Source organism: Gambusia affinis, linkage group LG16 (genome assembly GCF_019740435.1).
Source record: "Gambusia affinis linkage group LG16, SWU_Gaff_1.0, whole genome shotgun sequence".
In the NCBI taxonomy this organism is placed as follows: domain Eukaryota; kingdom Metazoa; phylum Chordata; class Actinopteri; order Cyprinodontiformes; family Poeciliidae; genus Gambusia; species Gambusia affinis.
Window position 1 is genome coordinate 22,349,375 of NC_057883.1, and position 13,434 is coordinate 22,362,808.

Consider the following 13,434-nt stretch of genomic DNA (forward strand, 5'->3'; position numbering starts at 1 on the left):
TCCGTTCAGCATTCAGCTCTTCCACAGGTGACTGAGCTTCATTTCTCTGGCAGATAAGAGGGGAAAAAGGAAGACAGGGAGGGGGGAAGGACTGTAGAGGAGGCTGTGATGTTATTTTGGCTTGCAGAATATGGGAACAATGCCCTGAGTACTTCTTTTTTGTTGTTGTTCTCATTGACTGGATCAGAGAACAAGGAATAATGCTTCATGCCCCCACTGACAAAAAATTATCGTCATTACCGTCCCATCGCTATGTCTTCCTGAAGTTCAAGTTGAAAGCAGTGGAGAGCTGTACCTTTAAAAGACTTTGATAGAAAATGTTTTTCTTTGATGGTTTAATTTACCCACTTATGATATATATATATATATATATATATATATATATATATATATATATATATATATATATATATATATATATATATATATATATATATATATATATATATATATATATATATATGATATACTAAAGATTTGTTCTGGGAAGATCAAATCTTCCCAGAGCAAGATTTGGATCCAGACTTTTGGAGGTCTGGATCCAAAAGTCCTGAGAGGTCTGGACTTTTGGATCTGGTCTGCTTTGCTTCCCCAGAACCAGAATCAAATATGGAGAAGCAACATTCAGCTTCAATGCACCACAATAAACTTTCCAAAAACTGTCAAACAGCTGAAACTGAGTCCTTTTAAATTGAGACTCAAAACCCACCTGGTTAGAGTTGCTTTTGAACAATAATAAATGAAACCCTGAACATGTTTGATGTGTTGATGATTTTAACAAATTCACTTCACAAAATGTAATGTATGTCATTGGTTTCACAATTGTTGACTGTATCATGTGTTTATTGGTGAGTTTTGTATGTTTTCACAGTGTAAAGCACTTTGAACAGCCATGTTGCTAAAATGTGCTATACAAATAAACTTTATTGATTGATTGATTGTATATAATGTAGATATACCACTTTCATTAGCTTCTGAAATGATTGTTGTCCAGTTTACTATTGAACAAATTTCATTTGGAAATGTTTCCTCTCAGTTATTTTATATTTTAACTGTTATGTATTTGTGTTTATTTTTCACTCTATGAAACACCAGAATTTGCATAGTTTTATATTTTTGTCTGCCTAATGACATCGTTTTTAAATATTAAATCAGATATTATTTATTCAGTACAAGATCAAATATCAAATACATATTTACTTTCTCTAGTTTTTTTGATAGCTGCTTCGCTTTTTTGTTGAGGAAAATTGTGTTCAAGTAGTGCTACTTTTACTTGGGGACAGTTTTTGGCTACTCTAACCACTTCCGCTAGTTTCTAATGAAAACATCCAATTACCAAAACTTCCTCAGACCATTAAGACTAGTATTTTATACATCTATACTTTAACCTGCTCCACCAGACGCACCTCCCACAAAACGGGAGCAGATAATTGGTGAGTGCTCATTTGCATGCTGAATGTGGTGGATATTTATTTAAATTTAATTTCGTTCCCGCACACGGTGCTCTGCAGGCTTTTGTGCCAAAGTCATATTAACCCCTTGACTAGTTAATATGCATCGCACGACGTGGCCCACGTGCCATGAATATTCATACTGATGGCGTTTTTTTTTTTTTCTCCCTTTCCGGTATCGCTCCCTCCCGTCCTCGCCGTTTAACGTAAGTCCGTGGTGGAGGCCGTTATGAAACCTTCCCAGAAGGCTCCGCCGTACTCGGGCTGGTTTCCACAAAGACTCAGAAAGTGCGCAGGGCTGCTGCTGGTGTTCGTGTCGCTGCTCGCCGCTGACAGGATGACAGATAAGACCGAGCTGCCGAGCAGAGAGCGGGCTCTGAAGGGGAGGGAGGAGAGAATGGTCGTAGCAGGTAAATTGCAGAGTGACGTAAGTTTATAAAAGTTTATCAAAATTGCGGAGTTGGATTTTTTCCTGGAGCCACGTCTGCTGAAACTATAAAGCTTTGTTATGTAACGTTGGAAAAAAAAGACCCACACACTCATTGAATGTAGAAGAACTGAGGTTCAAAATAATGCAAGGAAACAACTTCATATATATTTTTTCATTCAGAATTTGATAACATTTTTATGCATACCTAAATCACAATGGAAAGCTCAGCTTATTCATTTGCAGCAACAGATGGGCAAGACCTCATGAACTGAAATGACTTTTATAACCAACTCACTGTATATAAATTAGTTTAACCAACATTCTCCAAATACAAAATCCTAAATAGAATACACAGATCAGGCATAACATTATGACCGCCTACTGCACTAGTGTGTTATTCAGGCCTACAGGCAAAACAGGCAGATGGCCAATTAGATTTAGATCTGGGAAATTTGGAGGCAAATTCAACTCTTCAAAACTCCTCTAAGGCATTTTGGCTTTGTGACATAGTGCATTATCCTGCTGAAAGGAGCTGCATCCATCCTGCAGGGTCTTGAAGCGCTGGGTCCTATCCAGCCTGTACAGGTTTCCCGTCCATCATAGAAAAACACAGACAAACAGGACAAACAACAGTAAAAGGTAAATTTCGAGTGGCATATTAATCTAACATGCATACTTTTGAATGCTGGGAGGAAGTCAAGCCATCCTCCCAAATGATGTCCAGCTGCCATGTAAACCGGGTAAACAATTCCCCATGCTTTGATCCAAGTGTCTAGTCACAATTTGGTTCTTGTTAAACTCGTACAAATCCCTTCTAACACACAAAACTTTCAGGACAATTGTCACTTCTAGTATATCCCACCCACTAGCAGATGGCATGTAGAGGTTTTCATATCAGTGGTCATAATGTTATGCCTGAATGGTGGTGTATATTGCTTGTCAGGGGAAGCTAGAAATGCAGTAGTTTTCTTATTTTAGAAAAGTAGTGAAATGTCAGTTTTTATGGATTAGCCTGCCCTGATATAGTGGCTCAAGGGTTCAAAACATTAAAAAACTCAACATTTCCAAAACCTCCCATCAAAACAAAATATCCAAAGGTGGAAACAACTGAAAATAATATTTCCTAAAATGTTTTAGACAACAGTTCCTCAAAACAGTCGAGGTCAGACTCCTGATGACTGCGTCCAATTCATTGGAATATGATCATCATTAAAACACAGAAAAAAGATTTCATGGCAGTCTGTGCAAACAGATTCAGACACATTTTAGGGTTTTTTTCATAAAGGTTAAAGAAACATCCAGATTAATGATCCAAATGAATCAGAGACAAATCATAACTGAGGATCACTAATTTCAAGTTCAGTGAATACCGTTAAAATTGCTGTTTTTAATGTTCTATTATTTAAAAAGTCCCTGTGTTCTTGAATAAAAAACCCATCAACTTTCACCCTCAACTGATGGACTTGAAAAAACAGCATATTTCAGTTCAAAGTTCTTAAAATTGAATGCTCCACTGAACAACACTGACTGTATATCAGTATCAGAGCTCTTCAACAGTAAACCTGGCATTGCAGTTAAATAAAAAGTACGTGATTACATATTAACAGAAGTTTAAACTTTGGTACACTTACTGCTACCACTCTGTGTAGATATAAAACAGTTTGGATGCAAACAATTACTAATAAGACTTTTTTAGTTTTGTGCAGGTGAGTTTAAAACACAAACCGGTGCATGATTGTGATGTGAAAATAGTACATGTTTTACAAATGAAAGTCTAAGAAGTGTGGCATTCATCAGTATTCTGGCCTCTTTATTCTAATAAGCCTAAATATTAAATCTAGTTTACATAATGGTAATTTGATCTCAGTATAATTCAGATGTTCTGTGTAATAAGTCAGTGATCAGGTTGTCAACACGTTTGGTTGTCACCTGACCAAATGTGGAAAGGTGTGCAGAATGATACTTTTGTTGAATATCTATCTTAGAATATCAGTAGCTGTAAAGTGTGTCCTGAAATTAAATTGTGTACACAGTGACGTTCATTTACACATCTTTGAATCAACGGTAACTTTTAAAATTCTTGTCCAAAGTTAACCTTGGCAACCAACATGTATTGTAAAGCATTTTGAACCGCTGTAACTTTTTGAGATCTAATCTTTGGACACTGATAAACTCGTTTTTAGTGGTTGTAAGAGCCTGCTGGGTTGTTTGCTGTTAGTAGTTGCTGTCAACAGTTTTATTACTTGGCTGATCGCACTGTGACACTTTCATTCACCTGCTTGGGTTTCTCTTATGAAACAGGATGGCCTGTTATGAGAAACATTATGCAATCTGAGTCGGCTGCTTGCATTTGTCACCAATTCGGACACTTGCGTCCGCTAAGTGCATTGTGGGAGCCAGGCGTGAGTGCATAGGAGGAAAAGGTACTACAGCATCCAGGGGCCCATCTGGGCATTATGCGCATGAAGGCTCCACCCCGTCGTAAGTTGCCTCTCCGTCTGTCGAAGCAGCTCGGAGACACGGCATGGCAGAAATCTGTTCCTCCCCTTTCACCATGGGGGTGGCAGTTTAGATGAGGATGGGTTTTTTTGTCTCCGGTGTGTGTGTGTGTGTGTGTGTAGTATCTCTGTGGTCCTCCAAGCAGTAATGATTTAAGGAGTGTCTTCACATGTGCCCAGTTCAGTCCCAGCCCTGTGAACCTGAGAGCGGACACCATTTAATTCCTCTCTGCATCGAACAGGACTCGTTTTCAGATTAACCTTTTGCCCTGGCACCCTGATAAAGTTACTCCTTGTTCCTGGTTCTGTTTCCTGTTGCCCTTCATTCCCTCCCTCACTGTGGTCTGTGTGATGTAGTCTGTGACCTTGGCAAGAATTATCCAATGGCAGATTGCTACATGGTAGGGGCACAGTAGCTATTATTTTGAGTCAGGGCAGGATAAACTGCCAATATTTCTTCTAAACAGGATGGGGAGGGGAGGCAAGCTGACTGAAATCAATTTCTGCTGTGTGTTTCGCTGTAACTGTTATAAACAGATTCATGGCAATGATATATTGCCAGTATTGTTTCACAGCTCTCTAGATGCCCTTTCTGGTTTTTATTCAGTTTGTGAGGAATGACAAAGCAGTGATGCAAGTTTACAAGATAGGCAAATGTTAGCCAAGTAAAAAAGGATTTGCTCTATGTGGAGGAGGGTTTCCTAAAATGTAAGTTAGTCATTTCCTTTTTGTACTGACATTGATATTAGAAAACCTCATTCAATCAGAAAAAATAGGTGAATAAAAAAAATCACGTAGATTTAACAATAGTTGACAGAGAGCAAAAAAAATAAATCTAATTCTATACACAGAAATGGAGAATACGTGCTGTGACCTATAGTTGGGACTTGAATTTACAGCTCTGGTCAGAAGTTCGTCCATCTTATACATTAAAGATCTGCTGCTGTTGTATCAACCTTCCAGAATTCTCAGGTCTTCTGGTTCTGGTTCTGCTCTGCATCCCCAGAACCAGAACCAAACGAGGAGAAGCAGCATTCAGCATCTATGCACCACAAATCTGGAACAAACTTCCAGAAAACTGTAAAACAGCCGAAACGCTGACTTCCTTTAAATCTCAACTAAAAACCCACTTGTTTAGAGTTGTATTTGAAACGTAATCAATTGCAAATTTATTGACGGAATCTGACTTGATGTTGTGTTTTGATTGTTGATTCTATGTTGCATTGTGTTTCTGTGTTGGATTTGATGTAAAGCACTTTGAAATGCCTTGCTACTGAAATGTGCTATACAAATAAAATTTGATTGATTGATTGATTATACCATTCACTTTCTGCAATCTGTTATGTGAAATATGCCTTTTGCATTATGTGGTCAACCGCATGCTCTGAAGCTGGTACAATGTTTTTAGGTCAAAAGGCCTCATCTTGACTCCTTCAGGAACACTTTATGTTCTTTGTCTTATTTTGAAGTCAAAAGTTGAACTTAATTGTGTTGATTCTTTGATACTTTGTCTTTTAGTTTCTATATGTGCTGTAACATCAGTTGTCCATTTGGGACACGAGTAAATCTGAATCTGAATCTGAATGAATTTGAATCTCATTTTGGAGCTGGTTTCAGTCCATATTGATGTTAAAAACTGGCTTTGATTTGGACAGAGACACTGCTGTTCTAGTTACTTAGTCATTTTTAGATGTCTGGGGTCACACTGCTTCCTTATAAACCTTACCTTAATACAAGCATGCCCAGGTGGATTCAGGTGTTCAGATACACTCCACCTGTGGTTGGCACTAAATGCATCTTTTAGTTATATTGTGTGCTTTTCAGTGACATTGCTGTTTTATATATGCATGTTGTTGTTTGTCGCTGTGGTTTCTTGGTTCTTGTTTTTCTCTCTTTCTGCAGGTGCATACACAGATTCCTAGTATATTTTCTTGTTTTCTCTCATTCTGTCTCCCTAGGCCTGTCATAATAGATTTTACAGCACAATAAGTTGTCCCAGTAGTTATTGCAATAAATTATATTATTGTTTTGAGGCCATTTTCAAGTGATTTATTGATAATAACATAATAATGCAAGTTTGCTCTCTCCTAGATAAATAAACTTGAATATTTTTAAGCACTTAAAACTGGGACTAGAAAATATTTTAAATATCCAAAATAAAACCCACAACAACAACAAAAAAGAAAAAAAAATAGGAATAAAAACCACACAACAGAAACAGTAATTAAAACTGATTATGAAGTCTGTAAACGAAATTGCCCTAACATATTAACAATAAGGGTACAAATTATTGACCTCATTTTAATTTATAATGTGATGAATTGATTAACTGTTTATTGCGACAGACTTACTTCTTCCTCTCCTCTATTTTTATTTCCTGATTTTTTATTTATGTTTTACCTAACCTCTCTTCCTTTATTTTTTCGTTTTCCATATCTGTGTCCATTGGATTTGAAATGAACCAAAATCAATTTATAATAACATAATATATTAGGGCTGGGCTATAACACAATAACAGTATCAATCTTAATTGTCACATGATCAATATTAGTAGAAAATACGTCAGATAGAATGCCCCAATAAATGTAGTGAAATCTGTAATGCTCCAGATGTGAAAGTGAATCTGTTGGGGTTCTCACTTAGTCATTTGTGGTTGCTACACTGCTGATCAGGACATGCAAAAAAAAAAAAAAAAAAAAAAAAAACAGCAAAAAGAGCATTATTTGGATGTGAAGGAGCGGAAATGGAAATTTGTAACAACTATACGATGCTGCTATCATGTCAGTATGAATCAACATCTCGTTGCCACTAATAATTCAAAAGAGGGCTCAGTCAGATACAAGCAAGGTGTACCTAATAAAGTGGCCAGAGTGTGTATGTTTAAGTGTTTTACAAAGTTCTCTGGGTTGTTTGAAGGCCACTCTCATTAGTTTCTTAATTTACCTCTTTTTGTTGTGTAAAAACAGATTTCAGTCTTCCCCCCGTCTCTTCGCCCCCCTTGCCCCACTCTTTTCTCATCCCTTCCCTTCCTCCCATCCAGCAGAGGGTAGTTGGCACCAGTATAAAGCATCAGCCTCCTCCGACGACTCGTGCCTGACTCCTTGCCAACCTGTGCGCAACTAGAAAGAGGAATGGCAAGAGGGAGGGAAGGGAAAGAGAAAGAGAGGATTTTTGGAAGGAAACAAACCGAGCGGTCTGGAAATCAACCCAACGTCACCAGTTTGGCATGCTGGGATGGTACCTCTTCCGTGTCTCTATATGAGGAGGCAGCAGCGCTTGGACTTCAGTTGTGCGGGTGAGAAACACAGGACCATAGGTTGAATCGGAAGGTATCAAAGGCTAAAAAAAAATCCACCACAAGACTTCAAACTGGGCATTTGTTTTCCGCTGAGCACCAGATTGTTGTGTCCCTGAACAGTAGTCACCTTGATTCAAGCAGAATGGTAGGGCGTCCGGTCCAATGTTTTGGTTCTGATCCAGCCGCCTACAGCAGCTAGGCTTAAAGCAACAAAAGGTGACCAAAGGATTTTGCTTCATTCCTTATGTGGCGTACACTGTGATCTGCACTTTCCAGATATCTGCAAAAACAAAGGTGTGCTAAAGAACTTAAGCCTGGATCCCATCCAAAACAGGAAAAAAAACCTTTTCATGAGTCCTTTCCACATTTTCAGCCTGTTAACTTCTTTTGTAAACCCAGGCAATCTCCCTCCCCGCTTGTTTTTTATCGTCTTCTTTTCTTTCTTTTGCTGGCATAGTAAGGCAGCGTAGTGAGTATTCAGACGGGTTCTTTCTCGATGCGTGTGTGTAAGGTGGGCTAATTCTTGCAGAGTGGGGTGTGAGAAGGAGGGTGTGTTGGACCGGGCACAATGAAAAGCGCTAGCCTGGCACTAACTGGACCTCTGCCAGCTCCTCCACAGGAAAAAAAAAAACACAACAGCAGTTGATGCGCCAACAGTTGTGCTGCAGATTGCATGCACGTCACCATGCAAGTGATTGTCAGAGCAAAGTGCGTTGGTGTGAGGAAGCGAGTGTGAAGTAAAGATAGAGAGCAGCTGAAACATGCGGATATCATGTCAACAGGTTCTTAGCTAACTTGCCTTTTCTTTATTGTATATTTTCTCATTTGTGTTTGTTTTCTTGGCGTTCTCACTTACACAAAGTGCTTTGTCTCTTTATAAGGTGTCTGACGGTTTGGTTGTCTGTAAGCCAGGGGAGTCTTTCGCTTCCTCACCGGAACTTTAATATGTTGCTTCTAACTGGCGATTTACTTCTTTTTATCGTTTTGGCAGGCGGATATCTCCTCCTGTGACTATTCTTTCCTCTCCTCCTACTCCTTTATCTCACACTTAACTCCCTCTCACTCTCTCATTTTACCTCTCGAAGTCATTTGGCAACTCCGGGGGGTGATATCTAGGAGACGGTGAAAATGGGAGAAGACAATTTCTTCAGTTCTTCCATCGTCTGAAGTCGTCCAATGAGACAGAGAAGATTTAGCATGTCCGTCACATGGATGTGCTTTGATTCTGCAGCCGACTGTGCTTGTGAGCGTGACCTGGCAGCGCCAAACAACCTCCTGCTAAAAATAAAAAAATAAAACACAGAATTGCCACTCAATAGGAGTCCACGATGCGGCTGCCTGGGGGCATCCAGGCCTCCGTGACATTTTAGTCCTTCATGTGTCTGCAATCTGTTACTGCACAGAAAACCAAACGATTTTGTGAAATATCAAAAATGCCTCAATACAACAAGACTTGTATTATCTGTTCAAGCATTTTTTCTTCAGAAGACCTTATCTTTAGAGTCCCAGCATGGGAAAGCATTTTCTTTTCAGAGCTTCAGTGTGGTCTGTCTTTATCGTAATCTCCTTTAAGACTGAAGCAACTGCAGGTAGCTAATGGTCTTTGGCCTTTTGTCACAGCTAAGGATCATCCCAGGCCTATCTAGGAAATGAACTCTTCTGTCTGTATCAGATTAGTGATTGTTAGTATTCAGGTCAGTGTCACACATAATGTAACTTAATCGGACAATAAGCGATCACCTCATGGAACTTGGAGTAAGCATCCATTACCGACATATAGCCAAGCTCTTAGTGTATGCTGTGGCCTGTTTATCTGGAGACAACTATTAGTGATTGCAGTACAAACCAGCCTTGCTGAGTGGAGATTTGCACGCTAAGTCACCTCAGTCTTCTTAAACCTTAATCCTCCTGACATATCTGAGGGCTACACACACAGACACGCACACACACCTCCTATTTAGCACTCTAAATTCAGGCTGCACTGATTATAGTTCAATGTTTTCACTGTGATCAAGACGCAGTTGAGATAAGACTATTATGTATAGCTGAAGAACATATCAGTTGATATTGATAATTATTGATGAGTTTTTTGTTTTAAATATTTGAATTAGCATAAAACTTATGGCTTTTATCCATAGTTTACACTCGACATTATTAAGCATTTATGAGGCACAGTGGCAAAGCATAAACTGCTGCTGTGCAAAGTACTCAACAAGTTGTTGCTAGGTAACCAGAGGGTGAGTGAGTTAGTTGATGCTACCAACCTTGCCTTGGATGCTACAACCCTTGCAGGAAAAGCTTCAGCAGCCTACATCCTTCAGAATGCTGTGTAGTTCTGGGTCAGAGTTCAGAGAATATTTTCTATATTGAATATTGAATATTACCTGTTGATATGGATCACATGTGTCATATAATGTAAATCCTGGTGCCTTACAAAGATATTTTCATCGAACCTTTCCACATTTTGAACAACAATAAACCTGAACGTATTTTTGTGGGATTTATTGTGAAATGAAATAAAATCCCAAATAAAACCTGAAAAGTGTGGTGTGCGTTTGTACTTTATCCTCCTGAGTCAACACCTGTATTTACAGTTACATCCGGAGATCAGGTGACGCAATAGGGACACCTTGTCTGAACTTTGACTGGACGTTTGAGCCATCTGAGTTATAAAAGCTGAACAATAATGCCATAAATGTGTGTAGATGTATAAAGAGAGAACAGCAGGGAGAATCAGAGGGACAATCAAAGCTGTGTAATCTCTTAAATATCTTCTCGTAGCTCTGATCCTTCAGGATATTGTTAAATGAGGGCTGCTGAGGCCGACTTGACGCTTCTTTCAGGCTCTCTAACACTGAAAGTCACACTGTTTCGTTTTACTGTTATGATCCCATAACACATTTTCCACTGTTTTACCTCACAGACAAGCATGCCGTTAACGGGAATCCCACTGTGGAGCCTTTTCCAGGAGGCATGGAAACCATCATGTTTGGTGAGGTGGCACAGTCAACCGTTTATAAAGCCTGAAACTTTACCGCATTCATAAAATCTCTGTGTGACGCAGTGCAAAAAGGCCTAACTGTGCCTGTGTGTGTGTGTGTGTGCAGGAATGGGCTGTTTCTGGGGAGCTGAGAAGCTGTTCTGGCGGCTTCCAGGAGTCTTCTCCACCCAGGTGGGCTTCGCCGGGGGCTTCACACCCAACCCGACCTACAATGAAGTCTGCACAGGTATTGCGCATTGCACATTTTTTACTGGTATTTACACCTCCCACTCTCCGATTCCCGCTAACAGATCCTTCTGCCTTCCTGCGAGGAAGTGAAACAGGTTGGCAGAACGTTTGGCGCTGCAAGTGTCAAGGTTAAAGAGAATTTAAAGAAAAAAGGAAGCGGATGCAGAGGAAGATTGTTTTAAATAAAGCTCTCTCGTCTTGGTTCTTCCCTTCATCTGCAGTCAACTACTCAGAATGCACTGCTCCAGATGGGCTGCACCCCCCCAATATCCCCACCCCCACATGACCTACTTGTGAGGATTTTGCTCTCTGCTGTGCTGTATTGCGGTGTTTTTTTTAGTAACGGAGGTTTCTGCGTCGAAGGCGCCATACATGGGCTTCTTTCCCACAGAAATGTGATTTGCAGAAACAGATTCTGTTCTTGTTGATCGTAATGTTAAGAAAATTCTCGTTATGTTATTGTAGCAGTCAAATGGCTTCGTAGGAAGGTGATGCATATTGAAAATGAAGATGATCAGCTGTTCGGTTGGGACTTCATGAGAAGGGGGGCAGTTTTGAGTCGAGGTGCAGACACAGGTGCATGAAGAGCACCGACAGGATGCTCTGTCACATGATTTCTACCAGCAGCCTCCCCTGTTTTTGCTTCCATCAGTTTCTCAGAAGCTGGAGGAAAATGGAGAAGGATGAGTAAAACGACAAGACTAAGTGTTCAAGCGAAGGAATGAGCAAAATAAACTTTTTAAGGGGGGTTAAAAAAAAAAAAGCGTGAGAAAAAAGCAGTGGTACTGTCCATCGACACAGAGAGTGCAGGCGTCGCTCCAGTGGCCATGACGGAGCAGAACACTGCGACGGCACGTGGCCGAGGAGCTGTCAGCGCCGCCGTGGCAGGACAGACTGACTGAGAGGGCTGATGGAACTGTCAGACGAGACGGGAAAGGAGAGGCAGACAGGTGGATGGCCTGACTGACAGAAACAGGGGAGGATGGAGAACAGGCAGAAATTCCCTTTGTAGAAGGAGAAGCATCTTATTATCAATGAGCATAATTTACCTCATTTACAGCACAAGCACAGTCTTAATGCACCAAACAATTGCAACGCAGAATGCAAAGCTGTGGAAGAAAAAATGTTATTTACCAAGAACCTGAGTAAAATGATCGAACCAATAATACAACTTCTTGCAGTTTATTGAAACTGTTTTGTACTCTGCAACGAGCTCAAAGGCCCTTCTGGCATTTTTGTTTTTTGCAAATCATTCAGAAGAGACACAAAACATGGTTGATGCCACGCAGGTCAGGACCTAAATCTCTTACATTTACAGTTTAAATAAAAAAACACGAACCTCATTTATTTATGGAGGAAAAGGTTTTATGAACAAAGTAACATCTTCAATGATTACCAAAATAATAAATTAAGATAAATTTGAAGGCCCACTGTTTAGAACAGCTTGAGGTAAAGTAAAGTTACCATCTCTGTTACAAGATGTTGCCTAAAATATGAAGCAGAATGTTTTTGTTGGAGTTGCTGTCTGAATTAACTGGGATCTGTTTTGACTCATTTCCAGCTCAGTCTCTGGTGTTGTAAATACTCTGGCTTTTTTATTTGTGAATGCATAAATAACATTTTTATTTTATTAATTTTTGCTACATTGAAATATACTTGCTACATTATACATATATTTCCATTTAACTCTATACAGACAATTCCCAACAGGTGTTATCTCAAGGCACTTAAAAAGAAGAAAAAGATCCAATTTAGTAAAATCAGTTCAATTATTTAGTCACATTCACATTAAATTAAACACATTCCTTTTAATTAAATGTGTTCTAATTTAGTTCTTGCAAAAATACAATTCAGTCAAGTTCAGGTTATTATGCCAGATGTAAAAAATATCTTTCCAAGGATGGTTGATTAAAATACTAATATAATTTATGACTTAAAGCAAAAAACTTAGTTCACATTTTATTTTGTGGGATGCAATCAACGACATGTTTTATTGTAAAGAAATAATTAACTTTTAGAGGGGGAGGAAAAATAATTACTGTATATAAATGCATACAACACAAAATGTGATTTAAAAATAATGTAAAGGTGTGAACACTGCACAAACAGATTATTGCATTATTATTTTTCAATTTATTTTTCCTTTTTTAAATGATTTGTTTGTGTTGCATTTCACTTGTAAAAGATCATTGTCACATCATATGACTTTTGACATGTTTTTTTTTTTTACTTTACAAAAATCTGATCCAAAAAAACACAATATTAGGAGCCAGTGTACTTCAGGATGTGTGAACATGACACTTTATCAGTACCTAATTTTACTCATTTTAATTAGTGTCCAGAATTGCATTGCTTGTTTTCAGAGGCTGAGGAGTTAAACAGGCTTGTTGATTTTGTAGCTGACGGATGACTGGTCCGTCAGCAGAACTTTAAAGCTCTGGCAGCTTTACTTTTCCCAGCCTTTCACCCTCTACATGTGGAACAAGCTTTGAGAAATTTGCACATGATCACCTTTTCCAGAGAAGATC

The 13,434-nt window shown here is 39.1% G+C and overlaps 1 protein-coding gene across 3 annotated transcripts in view; it reads left to right on the plus strand.

The window, feature by feature from the left end:
- si:ch1073-358c10.1 (mitochondrial peptide methionine sulfoxide reductase) overlaps window positions 1-13,434 on the plus strand; it is a 64,515-nt gene that overhangs the window by 19,452 nt on the left and 31,629 nt on the right. For 2 of the 3 annotated variants that reach the window (XM_044142050.1, XM_044142048.1), the window contains exons 2-4: window positions 1,663-1,861; window positions 10,601-10,669; window positions 10,785-10,904. In XM_044142050.1, coding sequence (XP_043997985.1) covers window positions 1,681-1,861; window positions 10,601-10,669; window positions 10,785-10,904 — 370 coding nt within the window. In that variant the 5' untranslated portion in view covers window positions 1,663-1,680. Of the gene's footprint in view, window positions 1-1,662; window positions 1,862-6,722; window positions 7,675-10,600; window positions 10,670-10,784; window positions 10,905-13,434 lie in introns of those variants that run through there. The other variant, XM_044142049.1, reaches the window with a different exon arrangement.